The 20,227-nt window shown below is 65.2% G+C and overlaps 5 protein-coding genes across 5 annotated transcripts in view; 2 read left to right on the top strand and 3 right to left on the bottom strand.

Annotated features, from left to right (window-relative positions):
• Positions 1–1,827, bottom strand: part of EMIHUDRAFT_457385 (hypothetical protein) — a 2,581-nt gene extending 754 nt beyond the window's left edge. The window contains exons 1-6 of the mRNA XM_005778585.1: positions 1,815–1,827; positions 905–1,606; positions 719–743; positions 523–647; positions 309–359; positions 178–234 (exon numbers count right to left, since the gene is read on the bottom strand). Of these exons, the coding sequence (XP_005778642.1) occupies positions 178–234; positions 309–359; positions 523–647; positions 719–743; positions 905–1,597 (951 nt within the window). The 5' untranslated portion in view covers positions 1,598–1,606; positions 1,815–1,827. The remainder of the gene's footprint in view (positions 1–177; positions 235–308; positions 360–522; positions 648–718; positions 744–904; positions 1,607–1,814) is intronic.
• Positions 1,806–6,876, bottom strand: EMIHUDRAFT_457384 (hypothetical protein; the record flags this gene model as incomplete). Its single annotated transcript, XM_005778584.1, has 19 exons — positions 1,806–1,872; positions 1,973–2,035; positions 2,109–2,199; positions 2,366–2,432; positions 2,504–2,644; positions 2,737–2,961; positions 3,142–3,206; positions 3,367–3,427; positions 3,511–3,755; positions 3,797–4,157; positions 4,312–4,547; positions 4,580–4,835; positions 5,006–5,140; positions 5,281–5,379; positions 5,527–5,611; positions 5,826–5,861; positions 5,933–6,027; positions 6,203–6,289; positions 6,808–6,876. The coding sequence occupies 19 exons, from the start codon at positions 6,874–6,876 to the stop codon at positions 1,806–1,808; spliced, it is 2,484 nt and encodes an 827-aa protein (XP_005778641.1).
• Positions 6,877–9,749: 2,873 nt separating this feature from the next.
• On the bottom strand, positions 9,750–12,116 carry EMIHUDRAFT_115140 (Hypothetical protein; the record flags this gene model as incomplete). Its single annotated transcript, XM_005778583.1, has 1 exon — positions 9,750–12,116. The coding sequence occupies one exon, from the start codon at positions 12,114–12,116 to the stop codon at positions 9,750–9,752; it is 2,367 nt and encodes a 788-aa protein (XP_005778640.1).
• A 3,805-nt stretch (positions 12,117–15,921) lies between these two features.
• Positions 15,922–17,054, top strand: EMIHUDRAFT_367024 (hypothetical protein). The gene is made up of 4 exons (XM_005778582.1): positions 15,922–16,315; positions 16,601–16,754; positions 16,793–16,801; positions 16,911–17,054. Exons 1-2 carry the CDS (start codon positions 16,255–16,257, stop codon positions 16,741–16,743), a joined length of 204 nt encoding a protein of 67 aa, XP_005778639.1. The 5' UTR covers positions 15,922–16,254; the 3' UTR covers positions 16,744–16,754; positions 16,793–16,801; positions 16,911–17,054.
• Positions 17,055–18,623: 1,569 nt separating this feature from the next.
• EMIHUDRAFT_457383 (hypothetical protein) overlaps positions 18,624–20,227 on the top strand; it is a gene marked incomplete at both ends in the record, with an annotated part of 4,339 nt that continues 2,735 nt past the window's right edge. Inside the window, 3 exons of the mRNA XM_005778581.1 lie at positions 18,624–19,192; positions 19,266–19,497; positions 19,605–19,658. Of these exons, the coding sequence (XP_005778638.1) occupies positions 18,624–19,192; positions 19,266–19,497; positions 19,605–19,658 (855 nt within the window). The remainder of the gene's footprint in view (positions 19,193–19,265; positions 19,498–19,604; positions 19,659–20,227) is intronic.

Genomic DNA, 20,227 nt, shown 5'->3' with positions numbered 1-20,227 from the left:
GGGCAGTTTTGCCGACGCATACGGCGGCTGATCGAGCAGCTTGGCCACGGCGGGGCGCGTCGAGGGCGCCGCCTTCATCGCGTCATCAACTCATTGTTCATTGCGGAGTAAGTAAGGAGGGTGCGTCGAGGATGCGACGCCTTGCGTGCGCGGTAGCGCGGAGAGAGGGATGGTCACCGCCGCCCTCTTCCCACTCTCGACAAACGAAGCGTGGACCGAGCCGCCGCAGCCCGCCTATCCGTCGCTAGTCCAGCGCCCATCAGCGACTCACCACTCACATGCGTGCGCCGAGCCGCCGCCAGCCAAACCTGCCGCTTGCTCAGCAGCCGCCCGTAGATCGGGCTGCAGCAGAACGTGCCCTAATCTCGGGTAATCTCGGGTAATCTCGGGTAATCTCGGGTCATCTCGGGTAATCTCGGGTAGTCTCGAGTAGATTGGGCTGCAGCAGAACTTGCGCGCCTCGCCCCTGCCGCGCTCCGCCGCCCGCGCGCCGCCGCCGCACCGCCCGATTGCGATGCCGACGCCCGCGAACGGCCACCGCTCGCCCGGCGTCTGCCACACGCCGCGGAAGCCCATTTGCTGCATGACGGCCCACGGGGAGTCGCAGTGCGCGCGCGGCCGCACGCTGACGCGGCGGAGGAGGGCACCTGTAGTGAGTGAGTGAGCAGCGACTTCGCTGATGGACTCGTCGCACGCTGGCGAGGCGGAGGCGGCGCGCCCAGCACGGCGAGCCGGACGCGCGCCTGCGAGGAAGGGAGTAGGAAACGGCGAATGAAGGCTCATATTGCCTGGACTCCCTCACTACGGCGAGCCGGACACGCGCGTCTGCAGTGAAGGGAACGGCTAACGACAGGATTCAGAATGGATCGACTCGCTGACTGCGGCGAGAGCCGGACTCGCGCGCCTGCAAATCGTGCTCGAGGAAGGCAGCACCCGTCGGAAGCAGCGGCGTCGCGCCGGGGCCGGACAGCTGCAGCAGCCGAACGCGGGGGAGCGCGCTGCCGCTGCCCGCGGCGGCGGCGGCGGCGGAGGAGGAGGAGGAGGAGGAGGCGGCGGCGGAGGAGGAGGAGGAAGAGGAGGAAGAGGAAGAGGAGGAGGAGGAGGCGGCGGCGGCGGCGGAGGAGGAGGAGGAAGAGGAGGAAGAGGAAGAGGAGGAGGAGGAGGCGGCGGCGGAGGAGGAGGAGGAAGAGGAGGAGGAGGAAGAGGAAGAGGAAGAGGAGGCGGCGGCGGAGGAGGTTGCGTTTCGCGGCGGGGTCGGCGGCGGCGGCGGAGCTCCGCTGACTCCTCCGATGGTCTCGAGAGCGCTGGCTGCTCCGGCGCCAATGAGCGGTACAGCGAGCGGCGTGCTCACGCCGCTCCCTCCCCCGCCCGCCGGCGCCAGCAGTGGCGCGCCGCGTCCGGCGGCGGGGCGAGGAGGCGGCGGCAGCAGCGCCCAGTCTGCCCAACAGTGCTGCGCAAGACCGGCGGCACATCCGCTCTGCAGCAGCTGCGGCGGCAGGCCTCCGCCCGTCGGGTTGGCGGGGGGCAGGCCGAGGGCCGTGCGCACGTGCTGCACGACTTCGTCGGCCTCGAAGTACCAGACGCCAAGCGCCTCCATCAGCGCGACCTCGGGGAGATATGGGGAGATATGGGGAGATGTGGGGAGATGTGGGGAGATGTGGGGAGATGCGGGGAGATGTGGGGAGATGTGGGGAGATGTGGGGAGATGTATCATCGCGATCTTGGTGCCCGGCACGCCGCCGCGATGAGTGCGTTCATTCGTTCATTCCTTAGTTCACTCGTTGATTGATCACTTGATTAATTGGCTACGCGACCTTGGTGCCCGAGACGTCGCCGCCCACAAAGTGCGCGAACGCGGGAGGCTCGCTCAGCCTGCGTCCGTAGCCACACCGAAGTCAGGGGGAGATGTGGGGAGATGTGGGGAGATGTGGAGAGATGGGGAGAGATGGGGAGAGATGGGGAGAGAGCGTACCACGACCCCGACCAGCCGGCCCGCTCTCCGTCGCCGGTGCCGTGCCACGACGACAGCACGCGCCTGATTAATTAATCGACTGCGAGCTAATGAGCAGTGAGTTATGTAGGTGCCGTGCCACGACGAGAGCATGCGCCACGGGACCGTCGCCATCGTCTCTGGCGGCGGCGGCGCGCCGTCCGAGGAGTTGTAGAGGAGGAGTGGCGCGTAGTGGCATCCGCCCGCGCCTAGGGCCAGAGAGCGTGCGCTCTCATGTTGCGCTGCTTGGCGTGCGGCCCGGCGTGGCGATGGGAGGGGGGGGGCAGGGGGGGGGGGGGGGGGGGAGCGGAGAACTAGAGGGGGAGAGGAGGAGAGGGAGGGCGAGGGAGGGGGGGAGGGGGGGATGGCACGCGCCGTTGCCGCGCTCGCGCTTCATCTCGTTGCACCTGCCCGTCGGGTAAAAGTGCCTCGCGAAGGCCGCCTTGTCAGCAGCGTGTCCAATGGTCAACGCATTCATTAATTCCACCCACCAGTGACTGAATTCACTGCCGCCTTGTCGAGCAGCGTGTAGTGGTACGGGATGAGCTTGCGGTACACGTCCTTGCCGCAGCAGGACGACGCGAGGACGTCCGACATGACCTTCTGGTCCTGCGCCGACGCCCACAGCCGGGGCCGGTGCGGCGGGGAGGTGACCTGTGCAGGGAGGCCCCGCCGGGCGTCAAGAGACGCGCCCTAGAAGCCTCCTCCTCCCGGGGCCGGTGCCGGTGCGGCGGAGAGATGCACACCCCGGCGGCGTCCGTGGCGGCGAAGAAAGTGCCGCCGTCGCCGTACACCGCGTTCGCGTCGGGCGAGCAGAAGGAGCGCTCTCGGCGGAGCGTCTCGTTGACGACCCACTGCGCGCGGCCGCGGCGCGCGCAGCCCTGGCAGTACATGAAGCCGATGTTGACCTCGTCGCAAAAGTTGCGGTGGTCGAGCGAGTAGAGCAGCTGGTGGCGGGCCAGCGGCGGCGCCTTGAGCAAGGGAGCATGATCAGTGTGCCAAGGTTGACTCGTCGGGCTGTTGGTCGTCTGGACCTCTTCCCCCAACGCTACTAGATCAAGAGCGACTGCAGCGCGGTGTTGCTCGTCAGCGCCTCGGCCAGAGGTGCGCAGCAATGTGTGGATCTGACTGGAATGGTGAAGCGGCGGCGCCTTGAGCAGCGCGTACGGGTTGCCGTGCAGCGTGATGTCGCCGTCGAGCATGAGCGTGTTGACGCCTAATCCGTGCCTCGACCTCGGTTGGCCTCGGGGCGGTCCAGGGTGGTGTCGAGCGCGGGCGTGTCTGGCGCCGAGGTCGATCAGTCGCACCATGTAGTGGTGCCGCAAATACCAGAGCGTGCGCATCTTGTTCCTCATCTTTCGACTGCAACCGGGCACCTGTTGACGCTTTGTGATTTGAATGCACCGTTCCCGTGTCCCTCGACTGCTGGGCATGTACCTGATCGTCAACCGTGGGGTGAGCCGTGAACGAACCGACCCCGTGCTTCGGCTGTGCAGCCGGGCGCCTGGTCAGTAAGCAACCCTTGGATAGTCATGAACGAAGAATCGTTCCCAGAGTTCCTTGGCTTGCATTGCAGGCACCTCCCACGAGGTGTGGCCGCACGACAGCCTCGCCGGCGAAGAGAAGAGCGCCGAGCAGTGTGCCGCTGACGGCGTGACGATGAGCGAGTGGTCCACACCAACCGATCGCAGCGAGAGGACGAGGTTCGTCACCCACGCGGTGCCCGCCTCGTTCGCGTACGTCAGCACGAGCTCCGGCCGCTCGCCTGAGGACATGCCGCGGACATGTCACGGATGTGTCGTGGACAAGCCAGCACGAGCTGCCGCCGCTCGCCCGGCCCGGCCACCCACGCCCGCGCGGCAACGGCCGCCTCGAGCTCGCCCTGCGCCTCGAGGTCACCGCCGTGGTGGTCACCTAGCCCGCCGCAGCTCAGCCACCGACGCGAGCCTTTGCGGCCGTCTGGGGTGGACCCGCAAAACGCCTCGCCCGCCCTGCCGACGCCTCGCCACGGCGGCGCCGCGTCCGCAGACTCCGTGGCGGCAGGACCGCCACTCCTTCGCTTGGAGGAGTTGAGGGCGAGGCCGAGGTCGGAGGCGACATGTGCGAGGGTGACGGGCGCCGCGAAGGAGCGCGCGGTCGGCAGAAGCACGAGGTGGGCCGCAAGCGCCTGAAGAAGTGACGTGATTGATCAGCCAAACAGTCCACTCGCCGATCGGGCGCGAGGCTGGTCGAGCTTGCACGAGATAGCCGCCTCTCAGCTTGCTCCGATCGCGAGACGAACCGAGATGAGCCGAGATTAGACGACCCGGGGCGGGCCGCACCTCTGCGAAACTCTCTCGCGCCGTCGCGTTGGCGTCGATGGCCGGCACGCGCGTGCAGACGTGCTTGCCTTCTCCGCCGAGTCCGCCGCAACCCGACTCGGCGGGCCCCCCTCCGCTACGGCTCTGGTTGGCGTCCCACCCCTTCCGGCAGCAGAGGTCCGTGCCGCAATGCTCGCACGCGCCGTTCCTCTTGCAGCGGCGGAAGCAGCGCTCCCCGCGGAACTTGCGCGTGTTGCCTGTCACTCCATCAACCTCGAGCTTAGTCAACGATGCAGCGCTCGCGCCGCGCCGCTCGCGCGCACGCTGCCCTGGACGATGACGGACTTGGCCTCCGCCAGCGCCAGCGCCTCTGTCCCGCGCGACGCCGCCAACTGCGCACCCACGCGCTCGGAAGACAACGTGCGGCGGCGCCTGTCGAGCTGCCTCCGTGCCGCCGCCGCGCTCGCGCACGCGCCTCCTCTCGACGAACCCGCGCTGCTGCATGCCTCTGCGGCCAGCTCCAGCTCTAGCTGCGGCTCCCAGGCCTACGTCATGAGAGCACCGAGCTCAGTTGTTCTGCCGTTTTTCCAGAGCACCGCGTGCATACAAAAGCTGCAATACCGCTGAATACGGCGGGAAATAATTGAAATGGCTGAATGCAAGTGTCCTAGCTTACTACAGAAGATCAGTATTTCCCGCTTCTAGGCTCGCAAACGTCCCACAACCGACGGAGCAGCTCCGCAGCACCCACGCGGCCTCCTCCTCCGCCGCCGTCGCCGCCGTCGCCGCCGCCGCCGCCGCCGCCGCCGCCGCCGCCGCCTGCCCGATCGCAATCCTGGCCGCGGCACGCCTGAAGAGGAGAGGCTCTTCTAGAAACCTTCTCGGAACCTTCTCGGAACCTTCTAGGACGGCACGCCTAAGAGGAAGACCCTCCATCCTTGACGCTCATACGAGCTCAGAAAAGACCGCAATCCTGGCCGCAACACGCGCCCAGACAGTGCCGGCGCCATCGTAGACGGATGCGGTACCCCGCGTCGCAGAGGCAGACAGAAGATGGCCGTCGAGAGGAGGAGACTGGTGCGTCAAAACCTACTCGCACCGCAACGTGTTGAAGAGACGCCGTTGTTGCCGTGCGGCGGAGGCCGGTGCGGCGGAATGCCTACTCGCAACGCCACGTGTGCACCGACGCCGTCCACAAACTGCCGTCGTGTGGAAGAGCCCCGGTGCGGCGAGAACCGGCACGAACTTGCCGGTCGTGCCGTCCAGCACCGGCACGCTCGCTACCAGCGCCGCAAGGCAAACCTCCGGCCCCTCGGTGCACCTGCCGCAGAGGAAGGACGTGGAGAGGCCGCTGGAGCACACCATCGCCTCTCCCTCCCTTCCTTGTCACGCCGTGCAATACTTGTCCACGCGTGGTGTGCATAAGTACTTTTCCGAATTGCGCTTGCCGGAACATACGTAGTACAGGCAACGGTGCGGGTGTGTGTCGACAGTTGGACGTCGAAGAGTGCGCTGTAGAGTGTGTCGCGGCGCACGGCGGAGGCGGCGGAGGCGAAGCTCGAGGAAGCGGCCTACTGAGTGGTTTAGCTCATGCATTCATCAATTGATCAATTGCTTGCTGGCGCGAGCTCGAGGAAGTGGCCGAGGCGGAGGAGGAGGAGACGCGCCCGAGCGCGCCTCCCTCTGCCTCCTCTCCTCCTCCGCCGCGGCGACGCGCTGCGCGAACTCGCGCTCGGCCTACTCAAGTAAGTAATTAGTTATCACTAGTTAACTGATTCATTACTTGCCGCACGCTCGCGCTCGGCCTAATCACCACACGCAATCGCATTCAGCGGGCCACATCGACGAGGTGCCGTCGGCGCCGTCTCCACAATCTCGGCTGCTCTCGGCTGCTCTCGGCTGCTATCGGGGCCTCTGCCATCGGCACCGCCTCCACAATCTGCGACGCGAGTGCCCAAGCCGCCTCGCCCTCTGCGGTCAGCTGCGGCCCGCACGCTTCCTAGTCAGCTCATTACCAATTCAAAGAGTGAGCGCCGCGCGCTCTTGCGGCGCAGACGCGGGGCGGACGCCGCTTCGGGGTCCCCCCTCGGAGGCAGGGCGTGGCGCGCGTGGGAGAGCGTCGCCACTAGCTGGACGAGGCCTGCGCGTGCGCTCCGGGAAGGCTCAAGGAGGGTTCCTCGTGGGGCGCAGCGTCTCGGGACGAGCAAAGATGCGACCGTTGCCGCCGAGCGGCGAGGGCTGCCAGGGCGGGGCGGAGACTGCAGCCGCCCTCCTGCCACAGTCGCGCTCCGGCGGCAAGGCCGCGAGCGGCGAGGCTGTGCGCGGCTGCGGCTGCGGCTGCGGCGGAGGAGGCGGAGGCGGAGGCGGAGGCTCGGATCTCGAGCGCCGCTCCTGCGGCAGCGAGAGCGCAGTCGAGGTGTCCTGCGGAGACGGCGAGGCGGACGGCGGGGCGCCGGATGGCGGAGAGGCTGTAGGCGGAGAGGCTGTAGGCGGCGTCTGCGTGTCCAGCGTCGCCACAGTCGCCGCCATCGCCGCGTCTCGCCAGTCAGACAGCGTGGCCGCGGTGCCGACGTGCCCGAGGAGCATGAGCGCCAGCGCAAGCGCAAGCGCCACCAGGAGCTGCGTCGCGCGGCGAGTACGGCGCCGCGGCTGTGCACTCGTCAACGGCATTCCGCTCGCCTGTGCTGTACTTGGGAGAGCTGCAGCGCCGCAGCGCTGCGCAGCCAGGGGGCCTGGGCGAGCTGTGGTGGCAAGCGAAAAAAGAATTCAACAAAACCCCGCTCGCACAGCACACAGGTTCGACACAGGTACGAAAAAAGAATTTTCAGCACCTCGCACAACACTGGGCACGGGACTGGCGCGCACTGGTAACACAGGTACACCAAGTCCCGTGCCCAGTGTTGTGCGAAAAAAGAATTTAAACAAGGGAATGAAAAAAATTACAACAAAACTCCCTCGCACAACACTGGGCACAGGACTGGGCACGGGACTGGCGCGCACTGGCACTAACACAGGTACACCACTGGAGCCGCCTAAGCGACTCCGGCGAGGACGGCGAGGCACTTACTCGAGTAGCTCCGTGCACTCGACCGCCCTCACCGTTGGCAAGCAAAACAAAACTCTCACAAAACTCTCACCTGGCAACCCTGTCTGCACGTCTCGCGCGCGCGTGAACAGGGCTCCAGGCCCCAAATGACGTGTGAGTGTTAGAGTTGTTTGGTATTGCTAAAAATCTCTCTCTCTCTCTTGGCAAGCTCATTCACAATCTGTTGTGCGAAAAAAGAATTTAAACAAAACAACTCTCTCTCACAGCGAAAAAGGAATTTTAGCGAAAAAACAAATGGCGCTCTCTATTATTATTAACAACGAAGGCGCTCTCAAAAAAGAAATAAAAATGCGCCCAAAGTGTGTGTTCTACCTACCCACCTACCTGTGTGTGTTCTCTGTCGAGGTTCTCGAGGTGGATATCCTTTGGCCGCGTTGGGTAGCGAGGATTGGTGTAACCCGAGCCACGGAGGCGTGTTTTCTGGCGGCCGACCGTCAGTGCACCTCTGGGCCGGCGCGGGGGCCCCGGCCCACACCGTGCGCCGCGCCGCAGTGCGGAAACGGGGCTCCGGCTCTATTAGTCTCTATTAGCACCGACTTCCCGAATGATTACGGTTGATTAGAGGGCAGATTTGGAGAGATCTCGAGGAGTACACACAGATAGACCCTCCAATCATGAGAAACCTCCAACCTGATCGGTCGTACTGACCGCCGACCGATCACTGCAGACAGCAGACAAGGCCGACGTCTGCACGCGGCCGGCCGGGCGAGAGGCTTGACACGATCCGACCCTGCGACCCTGACGCTGCTGCTCTAGCTATCAGCCATGCACTGCTGACTGCTGCCACATGTGCGACCTGTGCTGGCCCACTTGGCGGCCTTCCCGGTCAGTGGTGAGGCGCAGTTCAGAGCTGTCGGTGGCGCGATGCCGCACTGGTCCCACATTGGTGACACGATACCACCAAGTTTTCCGGTCCAAGAGAGAGGCACCGGCGCTGTCCTGAGAAGTGCGTGGTCCCTTTTGACTGCCCATGCGCGCGAGGCTGTGTAGGCATAGCCTTGAGAGTGCCAGCAGCCAATCCGAGGCAGTTTGTGACGCGCATTGCGTCAGAAGCGTGCACACGATGGAAGGACACCTTCCTACTGGCCGTACGATCAGGTCGTCGCTGAGTGCTTGATACTAAGGCCGCGAGCTATGCAGGTGATCAATTGTGCATCATGGCACGGTCAGCAGCGCCGACAGGCTGTCGCAAGGCGTGATAGCATGGCCGCAAGTACGCCGAATTCCCATGAAAACAAGTAAAAAATCGCCAAAAAAGAAAAATAGCGAAAAAATCGGCGCCTGCGGCGGGCTGGGGGACCCCATCTCCCCCCCGCATGGACACCCTCTGGGGCCTCCGCGCCGGCCCAGAGCAGTGCACGGAAGTTGCCCCTTCTCCGACTGCCCCGGCTAGTTCCCGAGGTCGCGCGGGGCTGACCCCTGCGTCCCCCGAGACCTAGCGCGGGTGGGGGTTGGAGGGGGCTCGCCCCGCTCCTCCCCATCGGGCCGCATGAGCGGCCACGCCTCGCAGATTCGTTATCGCGCCTGGGTCAGGCGCGCGGGGCATCCCCCGCGCCCCGGGTCGCTCGACCAGCGATCCGAAGAGTGGCCGCTAACCCGCTATGCGAAGGAAAGAGTGGGGCCCTCGGGGTACGCCCCGTCCGGCCCCCTCCGAGGGGGGAAGGGAATTGCGGGGTCCCCACGGGCGCCTCAGTTCGGCCCTCCCGAGGGGGGTGGGGGGATTGGGGTGGTGGGGAGGGCTCTCGGATTTCATGTGGCTCATTCACGGGTGTCCGCGGCCCACTGTGCCCGCTGGTAGGACAGTGATCGCCGCAAACCCTGTGGTCAGCTCCATATGATCTCGGATATTTTTTGTAGGCACCGGAACACCAAAAAACTAGAGTGAAAAGTAATCCGAGCAAACCCGCGGCCGCAATGAACTCAACTAAAAGGGGAGGTTTTTGAGGGGGAATCTGGAGAATCTGGGAATCTGCTCACCACTGACCCCCACCTCATCGAAAAACTTTTCACTCCAAGACAAAGTACTTTTTTAAGGTGCTCTACAACCTAGGCACAATAAAAGATATGGCATGGGGGGGAGTCCCTTGGTTTTAGATGCCCCCCCCCCCCCCACCGAGCACGTCAGCAACTGCTCTTGACTAGTGCACTAGTCCCAAAGGCGTGTACAAAGAAATTTTATGTAAGATAGTTGCCGTGGGAATGCTTTTGCAGCGACAACTTTGGACGAGAGGGGTTGTTATACTAGCCTGGAATAGCCTATAATGTGGGCCTCCTGCAGAGGGCTCAAAGCAGTACTGTAGGTGTAGCATATGGTAATCTCCCTAGCTACCTACCGCTTTTCACGGGCATCGGGCTACGGCCCAAAGCAGTGCACCTCCTCCTCGTCGCCCTCAACAATCGGGTACGGCTCGAAGAGCAGCAGCTTGCGCGCGATCGCCGACGGCGGCGGCAGCAGCACGAGCTCGTCGGCATCACACGGCTTGCCGAGGCCGATGGCGGCGGCCACCCCGCCGACGAGGCCGCCGCCGCTAATGACGGTGCAGCTGCGCCCCCCCTTGCCATCCTCGCGCAGCGTGATGGTCGTACCTTGTGCGCTGCTCACGCGCGTCCTGGCGTCGGTGGCTTTGTGCAGCCGCGTGTACGTGAGCTCGAAGGCCTCGCCCTTTCGGCGCAGCTCGTGCACAAAGCGCCGCAGCTCGAGCGCGGGCAGCGTGTACTTGACAAAGGGCGTGCCGCCTTTAGGATCCCACGGCGCCTCACAGGATGTGATGAGCGTGAGCATCGGGTTCCACATGCGCCCCGTGTGCCCCGCCTGCATGAGCAATTGGCGCGTGCGGCTGGAGAACTGCGTGGTGTACTCGGCAGGATAAGCCGCGTTGAGCGACGGGGAGGTCGTCTGCTCGATGCGCACCACGCCACCGGAAAAGTCGCCGAGGGGGCTACGCGGGTCGGCACCTTCGAAGAGTGTCTGCAGCAGCCCCGTTGGCATGAGGTAGTGGTTCGAGCCGCCGTGGAGCCTCAGATTGGCATACATATGCGGCTGGCCCTGATCGTGCACGCCCAGCACAATGGCGCCAAACGCGTAGAAGAGCGTCAAGCTTCGGATGCCAAAACGCAGTCGCCACAGCGGAAGCGTCTCAGCAGCCGTCGGCATGCTCGTGGCACCCTCACCATCAAGGAACACTGCACGGCAAACGAAGGCGCCGAGAGCGACAAAGAGGGGCAAGCCCCAATCGAAGAAAGCGAGCGCCTCGCGATGGTCGGCGAGTGCGGCAGCGATGGCCACTGCGACGGCGGCGGCGGCATAATAGAGGCGCGCGACGAGCGGCGGCGACCTGCGGGCGCCGGCGCCGCCTACGAGGGCCTTGAGCTCGGTGGCGGCGGCGTCAAAGCCGCACGGCAGGGCAAGCACGAGGCGTGAGGCACAGAGCATCGAGAAGATGGCCACGTTATTGGGCGGCGGGCAGACGGCGACGGCGGTGTGAAATAGCAGCGCGAGCGCCACGCCGAGACGATTGAGGGTGCGGCTCGGCAGCAGCAGCAGGACGCCAAGTGAGAGCTCGCCAACGAGGACCATCAGCGGCGCCATCTGGCCGAGAGCGGAGGCGAGCACGGCAGGCAGCTCGAGGCCGCGAGGCGTGAGGATGTCGGCGAAGAGCTGCAGCAAGAAGACGGGCGCGCACGAGTGGCGCGGCGAGAGGAAGGACGAGTTGAGCTTCCAAAAACCCGCCGCCACGTAGAGCAGCCCCATCTGCTCCTGGATGAGCGAGGACGCGGCGGCAAAGAGGCTGGCGCGCTCGCCCGCTGAAGGCTCTAGGCGGAGGCTCTTGCTGGCGCTGCGGCGATGCGCCAGAAAGAGCACGAGCAGCGACAGGTCGGTGAGGAGGAGCCAGTAGTCGCAATCCCATACATACGGTGCCTTGACGAAGGTCACCGCCGCGATGCAGAGGGCCGTGCCCAGCTGTGCTCGCACGGAGCCGGTGACGCCGACGATGGCGAGAAGGATGGCAAAGAGGAGCGCCTCGAGGTAGGCATTCGTCGCCTCGACAGAGAGGGTCTGGTTGCCACCGAGAGTCATGTCCACGAGGCGCTGGAGCGCCCACACGCGTGCGTAGGTGGCGAGGCTGTCGTGGTGCACGCGAGCAGTGGGTGCAGCGCGATCAGCTGCATTCTGCGACGCCAGCCATGTTTGCAGCGCATCGATGGACGGAAAGACGCGATCCGCGTAGGAGCGCACCACCCAATTCTGCGCCATAGTGCCTGGCGCAATGACGAGTACGGGCTTGCCAGCCTGCTTGGCAGCATAAATCTCAACCGCGGAGCCCATGGAAGCCTCTGGCAGGAATGAGACGACGACATCCGCGTGCGCCGCGGCGTCCACGCAGACCTCGAAGCAATGCTTCACATCTGCATCGGCTTCGAACATCGCCGATTGTGGCGTGCCATCCCGGTAGATCTTCTGCACCTCTGCTCCGACGAGATCCCACGGCTCGATTATGGCGGCGCCATGGTCCACTGCGAGGATGGCATCCTTCATCTCTCGGCGGTAGTCCTGCGGCACGGTTCCAGCGATGCCCTCGCCGTCGGCCTTCTTGCCTTGCATGACGCCGGATAGGAAGTATGAGGCGCCTGCGTGGAGCTTGGTTGTCATGGTTGGCCGTTCGCGCGTCGCCTGGGTGCTCGGCCTAGGGCCGACGCGGCACCCCGAGGGTCCGGGCATTCCGCGTTTTGTGGGGGGGTCCGGGGGCGGCTGGTCCCCCCCCCCCCCCCCCGTGTGAACTCTACTTGGTATGACTTTCAAAACGTTGAGCGGCCATAGTGGGTGAGCGGCCACGCGTACCTCCGAAGCTCTTCGGATTTGGAACTTAAAAGCCATTTAGACCGCGCTTAATCGTTACTTTACCAACGATTAAGCTTCACTTTGCAGGCCATTAGGGCCCTTTAGACGATCACTGAGTAGGCCAAAATCCCCGCTGGGCCGGGAGCAACCTTAACAACGAAGGCGCTCTCAAAAAAGAAATAAAAATGCGCCCAAAGCGTGTGTTCTACCTACCCACCTACCTGTGTGTGTTCTCTCTCGAGGTTCTCGAGGTGGATATCCTTTGGCCGCGTTGGGTAGCGAGGATTGGTGTAACCCGAGCCACGGAGGCGTGTTTTCTGGCGGCCGACCGTCAGTGCACGGAGTTGCCCCTTCTCCGACTGCCCCGGCTAGTTCCCGAGGTCGCGCGGGGCTGACCCCTGCGTCCCCCGAGACCTAGCGCGGGTGGGTTGGAGGGGCCTCAGAAAGGCGCGCAAGCACGCCCTACGTCTTCCCCTCCTCCCCATCGGGCCGCATGAGCGGCCACGCCTCGCAGATTCGTTTTCGCGCCTGGGTCAGGCGCGCGGGGCATCCCCCGGGTCGCTCGACCAGCGATCCGAAGAGTGGCCGCTATGCGAAGGAAAGAGTGGGGCCCTCGGGGTACGCCTCGTCCGGCCCCCTCCGAGGGGGGAAGGGAATTGCGGGGTCCCCACGGGCGGCCGCCTCAGTTCGGCCCTCCCGAGGGGGGGAGGGGAGCAAGGGGGTGGGGGGGTTGGGGGGGTGGGGACGAGGGGTCTCGGATTTCATGTGGCTAAGACTTGCCTTTCGGGGAGGGGCCCCGGGTGCACCCGAGCCCACCCGAGAGGTGTCCCCAAGGGTCTGGGGCCGTTTTGCTAAAAATCGAGCAAAGTCAGCTACGCCCGCCGCCGCGACCAAGGGGGTGGCCTCGGCGGCCCAGACGAAGCCCGTGCGGCTCGTTTGGGAGCCGCGCGCCGTCCCTCTCTCGCCCGCGCTGCTCGCCACGCCGAAGCCCACGTCCCTCCGGCCGCAGGCGCCGCCAAGGAGTGACCAGCGCCCCTCCCAAGCACCTTCCCGGCGGGCAGCGCCTCCGTAGCGGCGCTGGCGGCCCCTGCGAGCCGGCCGGCGCCACGAGTGAGTATTCGAAGGCGCGCGCGTCCCCTCTCTCCCCGGCCCGCCGCGTCTCTCTGACCACCCCTCCCCCTCCCGGGTCAGGCGTGCATCGGGCGTACAAAATGGCCGCGGGGAGCTCCAGCGACGCTGTCTCTTTGGCCCGAGCGGTGGGTAACTCCCTGGCCGGGCTCAGGCCCTCTCGGGCTGCTGCGAGCTGCGCGATGCGAGTCCCCTCCGCCGCACGGCCGTGCCCTTGCCCCTCACCCTCCGACTCCGCCGCAGGACCGGTCTGGCGACCCGGAACGACCGCCTAGAGCAGCATCATCGACCATCCCGACCCCGTGGGGGCCGGGGCGGGCCAGCCAGACGTGAGAGCGCCCCTCCCCCCTTCTCGTGGCGCGTCCCCTCCTTCCTCCCCGCAACCCGCCACCCGGCTCGCCGCCCCGTTGCCGTCGCGAGTCAGCCCTCGGAATAGGGTTTGTGGAGCGTCCAGGGAAACCTTTGTTACGTAATATCTCGGGACCGCGGACGCCATTCTGAACCAGACTAGATTTGAGAGCGGCACAATTGAAAGATCTAGATCTATTACTAATTAAGCCAGGGGTGGGGAGCTGGCCTTCTCAAATGGCGAAAGGTTAAATAGCTGCATTTTGACCAGAAGCCTTCTGGACACCTTCTGGACACCTTCTGGACATCTTCTGGACACCTTCTGGACATCTTCTGGACACCTTCTGGACATTCTGGACATTCTGTACACCTCTCCAAGTGTGGTCATACCCATCAGACTCTTACTGAATCTGTGATTGTTACATCTCAAGGCGGTATACAACAACAAACAAGCAAAAAAAAGGCCAGACTGAGGGTCGGCTTTGTGTGGCGTGGCCCGTGCGCTGCGCTGCACAAGGCTGCGTAAACTGCGGGAGCATCCTGTGCTTCCTTTGAGAAGTGCGCACCTCCTGCAGCTGGTGGAAGGCCGTGCCGCCGCTCGTCTGCTCCGTGGACAGGGCGGGGAGGCGGTGCCGCAGCGCCGCAGCGTCCGCTGCACGCCGGTGCAGCACTCTGCTGCCTGGTGGGCAGCATGCTGGTGCTGTGCGCGACGTTTTCGAGGCTGCAGTGGCGCTGCACCGCAAGCCACGGCGAGTGGCACGCAGCATGCGCGGCGCCGCGCTTGGCCCGGACAGCGCCAGAGAGTGCCCTCGATGGGCCAGCCTGCGCGGCGCGAGCGCCGCACAAGCTGACGCATCGTCTGCCATTCTCTGGTCGACGGCGGTCAATCTCACGATTGTCGATCAAAACCGGCGGGCTTTGTGACGCCGTTTACGCACTCGTTTTTTGGCATCGCTTTCTCTTTTGCTTGGTTTTATTTTGTTTTTTCGTTTGCGAAGCGACGGAGGGGGGGGCGGGCGGGCGCTAACTATGGGCAACTACATGTCGAAGGTTCGAGGACGACTACTCGCCGCCTGGGTCGTTTGGGGCGCGCGGCTCCGTCGAGGACCGGGCGCGCCCCTTACCCGGCGCGGCGTAGGTCCCACTCTGACGTATAGAGGGGAGGCACGGACAACGGCCCACTTCATCAATTCCACTCATCTTCTGGTGCCTAGCCCCGTGCAGCGGCGGTCCGGCAGGCTGCCCCCAAGGCCCCCTGGGCCGCTGCGGGTTTTGGAGTTATGCTTTGGCACAGCTTCGGCGATGGCGGCCCCTCTCTGGGGCTTGCATAGGCGGGGAGTCTCCCCCGCTGGTCTCCTCATTCCCTTTTTTCTTTTTCTTTTGAGAGCAGGACGCCGGGTTTGTCTTGTATGTGCGTGTCGGGCCGGGGTGTGAGCGAGGGGCAGAAGGGGCGGGGGCGTGCAGGGCAGGAGCCCATCGTCAGGCGGCTTGTCGGGGTCCCTGTGCGTGTCGGGCGCCGGGGTGTGAGCGAGGGGCAGAAGGGGCGGGGGCGTGCGGGGCAGGAGCCCATCGTCAGGCGGCTTGTCGGGGTCCGGAGAATTCGAGGGGGGAACGAGGAGGGGGGGATGGGCGGTCGGCGTCGGGGTAGAAGCCGCAGGGCGTACGGGGTAGCCGTCACTTTCCCGCCTCGCAAGGGCGGGGCTGTCCCGGAAAGTGAGAAACGCCGGGCAGCGTGGCGCACAACTGAACCCTCCCATACGTGTTTGAGGCTCTATGATGTAACATACTTCCGGGCCGGTGTGCGGGGAGCGAACCTTAACGACCGCCCAGAAGCTTTCTGAGCGAACCAATCGGGCCAGGATCATCAGCATATGTCCCCTCCACAACATCGTGGGCGTTTGAGCGGTATTTGAGGAGCACCGCGACTCTGAAGTTCGGCCGGGTGGTCTGCAGACCCCCCCCCCCGGAGCAGCAGAGGCTCCGTGGGGTCGAAAAGTCGACGCTGGGAGTCGCACTCGTCAAACCGTCGCAACACCACGCGGTACGCACATACCGCCCACATCCCCTCCACCGCTGAGAAGGCGCAGATCGACCGCCGGGCCGCGTAGCCGTCGTTAAGGAGCGGTTTTTGGAGCCGTACGAAGAGGTCCCAGACGGGCGAAGATGCGGTTTTTCGACGACCACACGCGATGTGGTATCTGCTTTTTGCTAAAAACGGGCCGCCTAGTGCAGCATCACTAGTACAACTCGCAACCACACTGAGAGCTCCACACTAGCCGGTATAGGCGAGAACCGACGGCGTCACGGTCGCCGGAGTGGACGCACTGCACACACACTGTGACCGTGTCGTGGGTGTGACAGTGCGCGACACAACCGTCGGCGCCGCGCTATCGCGGCGCCCCGCAGTCTACACGCCTCAGGCACACCCCTGAACGCGCCATGGGCGCGCAGATACACCGCAGCGCCGTGGAGAATCCACACCTGGCCGGTCCCGAGCCCCGTCCTGGGCCTCCAGGCGGCCGAAGATCGGCGTTCGGGCGGGATGAACTTGTCGGAAATGGAGCAAACTTGGCGCGGCTCGTCGCTCGCGGTACCGGGTGAGCCTGGATAGGGCAAAATCTGGGGTGAATACGAGGGACAGAGGTCGCAAGTTTGTCGCGCAAGTTTGCGCGGCGTGGCGCTGCCCCGCTGCCGAGGGCGCCACCAACCCGTGGCGGCGGCATTTCCAGCCCAAATTGGGCGTTCCGTGCGCCTTGCCGGCGAGAGTGGACGGGCTGTGCATCGTGGGGGGGGGTGAGTGGGAGGGAGGTGGTCGTGTGCCTACTTTGTCGGCCGCGCGCGAGGAAAATACTGGGTGTGAGGCGCGCAGGAGGCGAGGATGGGCGCGCCGGCGGTCGAGCCACCGAACAATTCGACGTGGCGCAGCTCCGCGCCGGCGGGGACGACGGAGCACATGCTGTCGGCGGCGGTCACGCGACGAGGGAGAGCCGCAGGAGCCCTCTGTGGAGCAGGCGCGCGAAAGCAGCGATGAGTGGCGCTTCGTCAGCCACCTGTGGGCGGCCACCGGGGTGACGTCACACCTCAGCGAGCTGGATCCGGGAAGGGCATGGGGTCACGCGGGCCCTGTCTGCAGCAGCAGTGCTAACTAAAACGACAAAATTCCGGATGGACCGGAGACTGTCTACTCTTTCGGCGCACCGTCCTCGACCGCGCTGAAAAGCTGGCTGGTGGTCGCGCGCGGCGCGTCAGCGCCACTCCAACTGGTTGGGCACCTCGGCTGGGTCCATCAGCAAGAGGCCCGCGCCGTCGGGCGGCCCCGGGAGCGCATGATGCCCCTCCGAGAGGCGCTGACGCCCCGCCGAGATCGCGCTGGTTTGGCACGAAAAACACGAGGGCCCAAGGGGGGGGGTCAAGTATGTTACATCATAGCTCCTCCTTCGCTGTCCCATCTCCTCATCTCTTTCCCGCCTGGGCGGGGCAGCGGGTGGGCGCGCGGTTCGGCGTGGCGTGTGAGTGTGTGCGACTGCAACGACGGACCGCTCAAGGGACCATTGGGTTTGTACTATTAACAACGAAGGCGCTCTCAAAAAAAACTACAAACAAGTGCCGCGGCGGCGCGAGGCGCGCGGGGCAGGACCCTTTTTTTCATCCGCGGCGCGACAGTCGCAGTATATGGAGCCGGACGGCGCGAAGCGGAGTATCACTCGCACCGCCCGTGGCACCTCCGTGCGGCCGCGACCGCGGCGAAGCGACAGAGGAGAGACGAGAGCGGCGGCTGCAGCGTGGCACGAGGGCGGGTACAGTGACGAGAGTCGTTCGAGTCAAGCCTTGAGGCATCGAGTTGGTTTTCGCCTGCGCGGCGGGCGAGAGACGAGCTCGTGAGACGGCGGCGCGGGCCGAGCGCCGCGCTGCGGCTCGGTGGTTATGCCGCGACACAGCTGCGACACAGCGACCGTGGAGCGTCTGGGTGGAGAGGTGGGAGCGAGAGCGCGCGCGTCGGCCGTCTCGGGCCGGAGCGGGTAGTGCTGACCGCAGTGCACGCTCGCGGCGCCTCGAGGCCGCGCGGCGACGTGCATGAGACGGCTTTTGCGGCCGCCGTCGAGGCGCTGTCGAGGCGCCGTCTTTGCCGCGCCCGTACTCCACAACGGCGATTCGAATTTAGACGAACCCAAGGTGTGCGAGGGCCGCGAGGCCGAGGCCGGCACGGGACGACCGATCGCGACGGCCACCGAGCGACCACGCAGCGGTAATCACAGAATCTTCCCAACACGCCCTTCGGCGCGAGTTCGCGCCAGTTGTCCAGAATGTCCAGAAGGTGCTTAGCAAGCTTTAGCAAATGTCCAGAATGTCCAGAAGGTGCTTTAGCAAGCTTTAGCAAATGTCCAGAATGTCCAGGACGCTGGACAGATGATGACGACACGCACGAGCGACACACAGACACAAACAAGCTCACAAGACACACAGCCAGCTGGCTGCCACACACCCTGAGTCGGCGTACACATAACTCAGGGCCACATCCTCCCTGTCGCCCCCCCCAGCACTCCACGGTGCCAAGGGCACAAACAAGGGCACAACTCAAACAACAGACGACAGGAAGTGACATGTGAGGCTAGAGCAGCTTGCTCCACCTCTAGCAATCTCACCGGCCTGCGAGGCACGGACGAGACCGTATGTGGGGTCTAGTGAGGTGTCTATGGACGCTCTCCTCATGGGCTAGCTGCCTGCGGCTAGCCCTTCTTGCACTCACAGGCGATGACAATCCAATGTATGAGTGTATGCAAGCTGCTGAAGTGCCGAATCCTGTTCACAGCCTTGTTATTGAGAAGAAAATACCTCCTATGGCGCTGTGCGCTGGTTCACACGTACCCGGGTACTCGAAGTGCCGAATCCTGTTCACACCGCTTACCATCCATGGAGCTGGATCCGCTCACGCTTCTAGCGTTAGCGATCGAGTCCGAGGGCGGCGCAGCCTCGTCCGCCCTCGTCGACGCGACCTCGGACCCGCCGCGCGAGATGACGCTCCCTCAGCTGATCAGCGCTGCTTCGCGTCTGGCGGATCGCATCGCCGGCGCCCTGGCGCGTGGTGCGGGTGCTCCGGAGGCCACGCCGAGCGGCGGCCAGCCGGTCGACCCTCCGTTTGTGGCCGTGGTCGCGGCGGATGGTCCTCTCGTCGTGATCGGCCCGCTCGCCGCACTCCTCGCCGGGTGCGCGTTTGTGCTCTGCGACCCCGCCTCGCCCGCCGAGCGGCTGAGGCACGTGCTGCACGACACCGCCGCCGCCGCCGCTCTCGTGCCGCCCGTCGCCACGCTGCCGGCCGGGTCTCTGCCTGAGGCTGTTGCGGCCGTCCGACGCGCCGCCGGTGGGAAAGTGGCGGTGATCGAGGCGGACGCCGGCGAGATGCTGCTCGGGGGGGAGGGAGGAGGGGCGGGAGGCGGGGGGTCGGAGGGTTGGGCGTCCCGCCTTCGCGCTGCGGCAGACGGGTCTCGCCTGGCGTGCGTCTGCTACACGTCTGGCTCCGCACTTCGTGGACACCTCGTGGACACTTCCCTGTAGGCCTCGCCTCGCGTACGTCTGCTACACGTCTGGCTCGACCGGCGAACCGAAGGGCTGTGCGGTTGAGCGGCGCGCTCTCGCCGCCTACGCTGTCGCAAACGCGGCGGCGCACGGCGTGGCGCGAGGCTGCCGTGTGCTGCTCGCTTCCGCCGTCTCCTTCGACCCTTCGATTGGCGAGGCGCGTCCCCTCCCTCTTACTACCACTGCTGACTACTACTGCCGGATTTTGGCGGTACCCCCGGGGCCATTGGGCCCCCCCGTAGGGGGGGGAGGGAGGGGTTTTTCCCCCAATGGGCCCCCCCCCCCCCCCCCCCCCCCTTCTCCCGCCGTGTATTGCAGGCCTTCACCGCGCTGTGTGCGGGCGCGGCGCTGGTGCTTCCGCCGCTGCGCGAGGTGCCAACCCTAACCCTAACTCTAACCCTAACCCCAACCCCAACCCTAACCCTAACCCTAACCCTAACCCTAACCCTAACCCTAACCCTAACCGAGGAGTGGCGGGGGTCGGTGCACACCGCCCTCGCTATCTCCCCATATCTCCCCATATCTCCCCACATCTCAGGTGCGGGGGTCGGTGCACACCGCCCTCGCTATCTCCCCATATCTCCCCGTATCTCCCCACATCTCAGGTGCGGGGGTCGGTGCACACCGCCCTCGCTATCTCCCCATATCTCCCCATATCTCCCCACATCTCAGGTGCGGGGGTCGGTGCACACCGCCCTCGCCCGCACCTCCTCCACGCACGTCACCACCACCCCTGCCGTCTGGGGCGCGGTGCCGCTCTCCGCCGCGCCAACGCTGCGCGCCTCGCTGAGGTGCTATCTCCCCATATCTCCCCATATCTCCCGCTGCGCGCCTCGCTGAGGTGCAGCGATCTCCCCATATCTCCCCTGCAGCGATCTCCCCATATCTCCCCATGTCTCCCTTTGCGCGGCTCGCTGAGGGCGTCGCGCGTGCTAGCACCC

Source organism: Emiliania huxleyi, assembly GCF_000372725.1.
Source record: "Emiliania huxleyi CCMP1516 unplaced genomic scaffold EMIHUscaffold_242, whole genome shotgun sequence".
NCBI classification, from domain to species: Eukaryota; Haptophyta; order Isochrysidales; family Noelaerhabdaceae; genus Emiliania; species Emiliania huxleyi.
Note: the sequence above shows the minus strand (reverse complement) of the source record. Positions and strands in the feature narration are given on the sequence as shown.

Excerpts from the sequence above, each read along its gene's own strand:
- EMIHUDRAFT_367024 (XM_005778582.1), top strand. The coding sequence starts at position 16,255 with ATGAACTTGTCGGAAATGGAGCAAACTTGGCGCGGCTCGTCGCTCGCG. Across the intron at positions 16,316-16,600 it reads GCTCGCGGTACCGGGTGAGC|CGGCGGTCGAGCCACCGAAC; the intron begins CTGGATAGGGCA and ends GGATGGGCGCGC.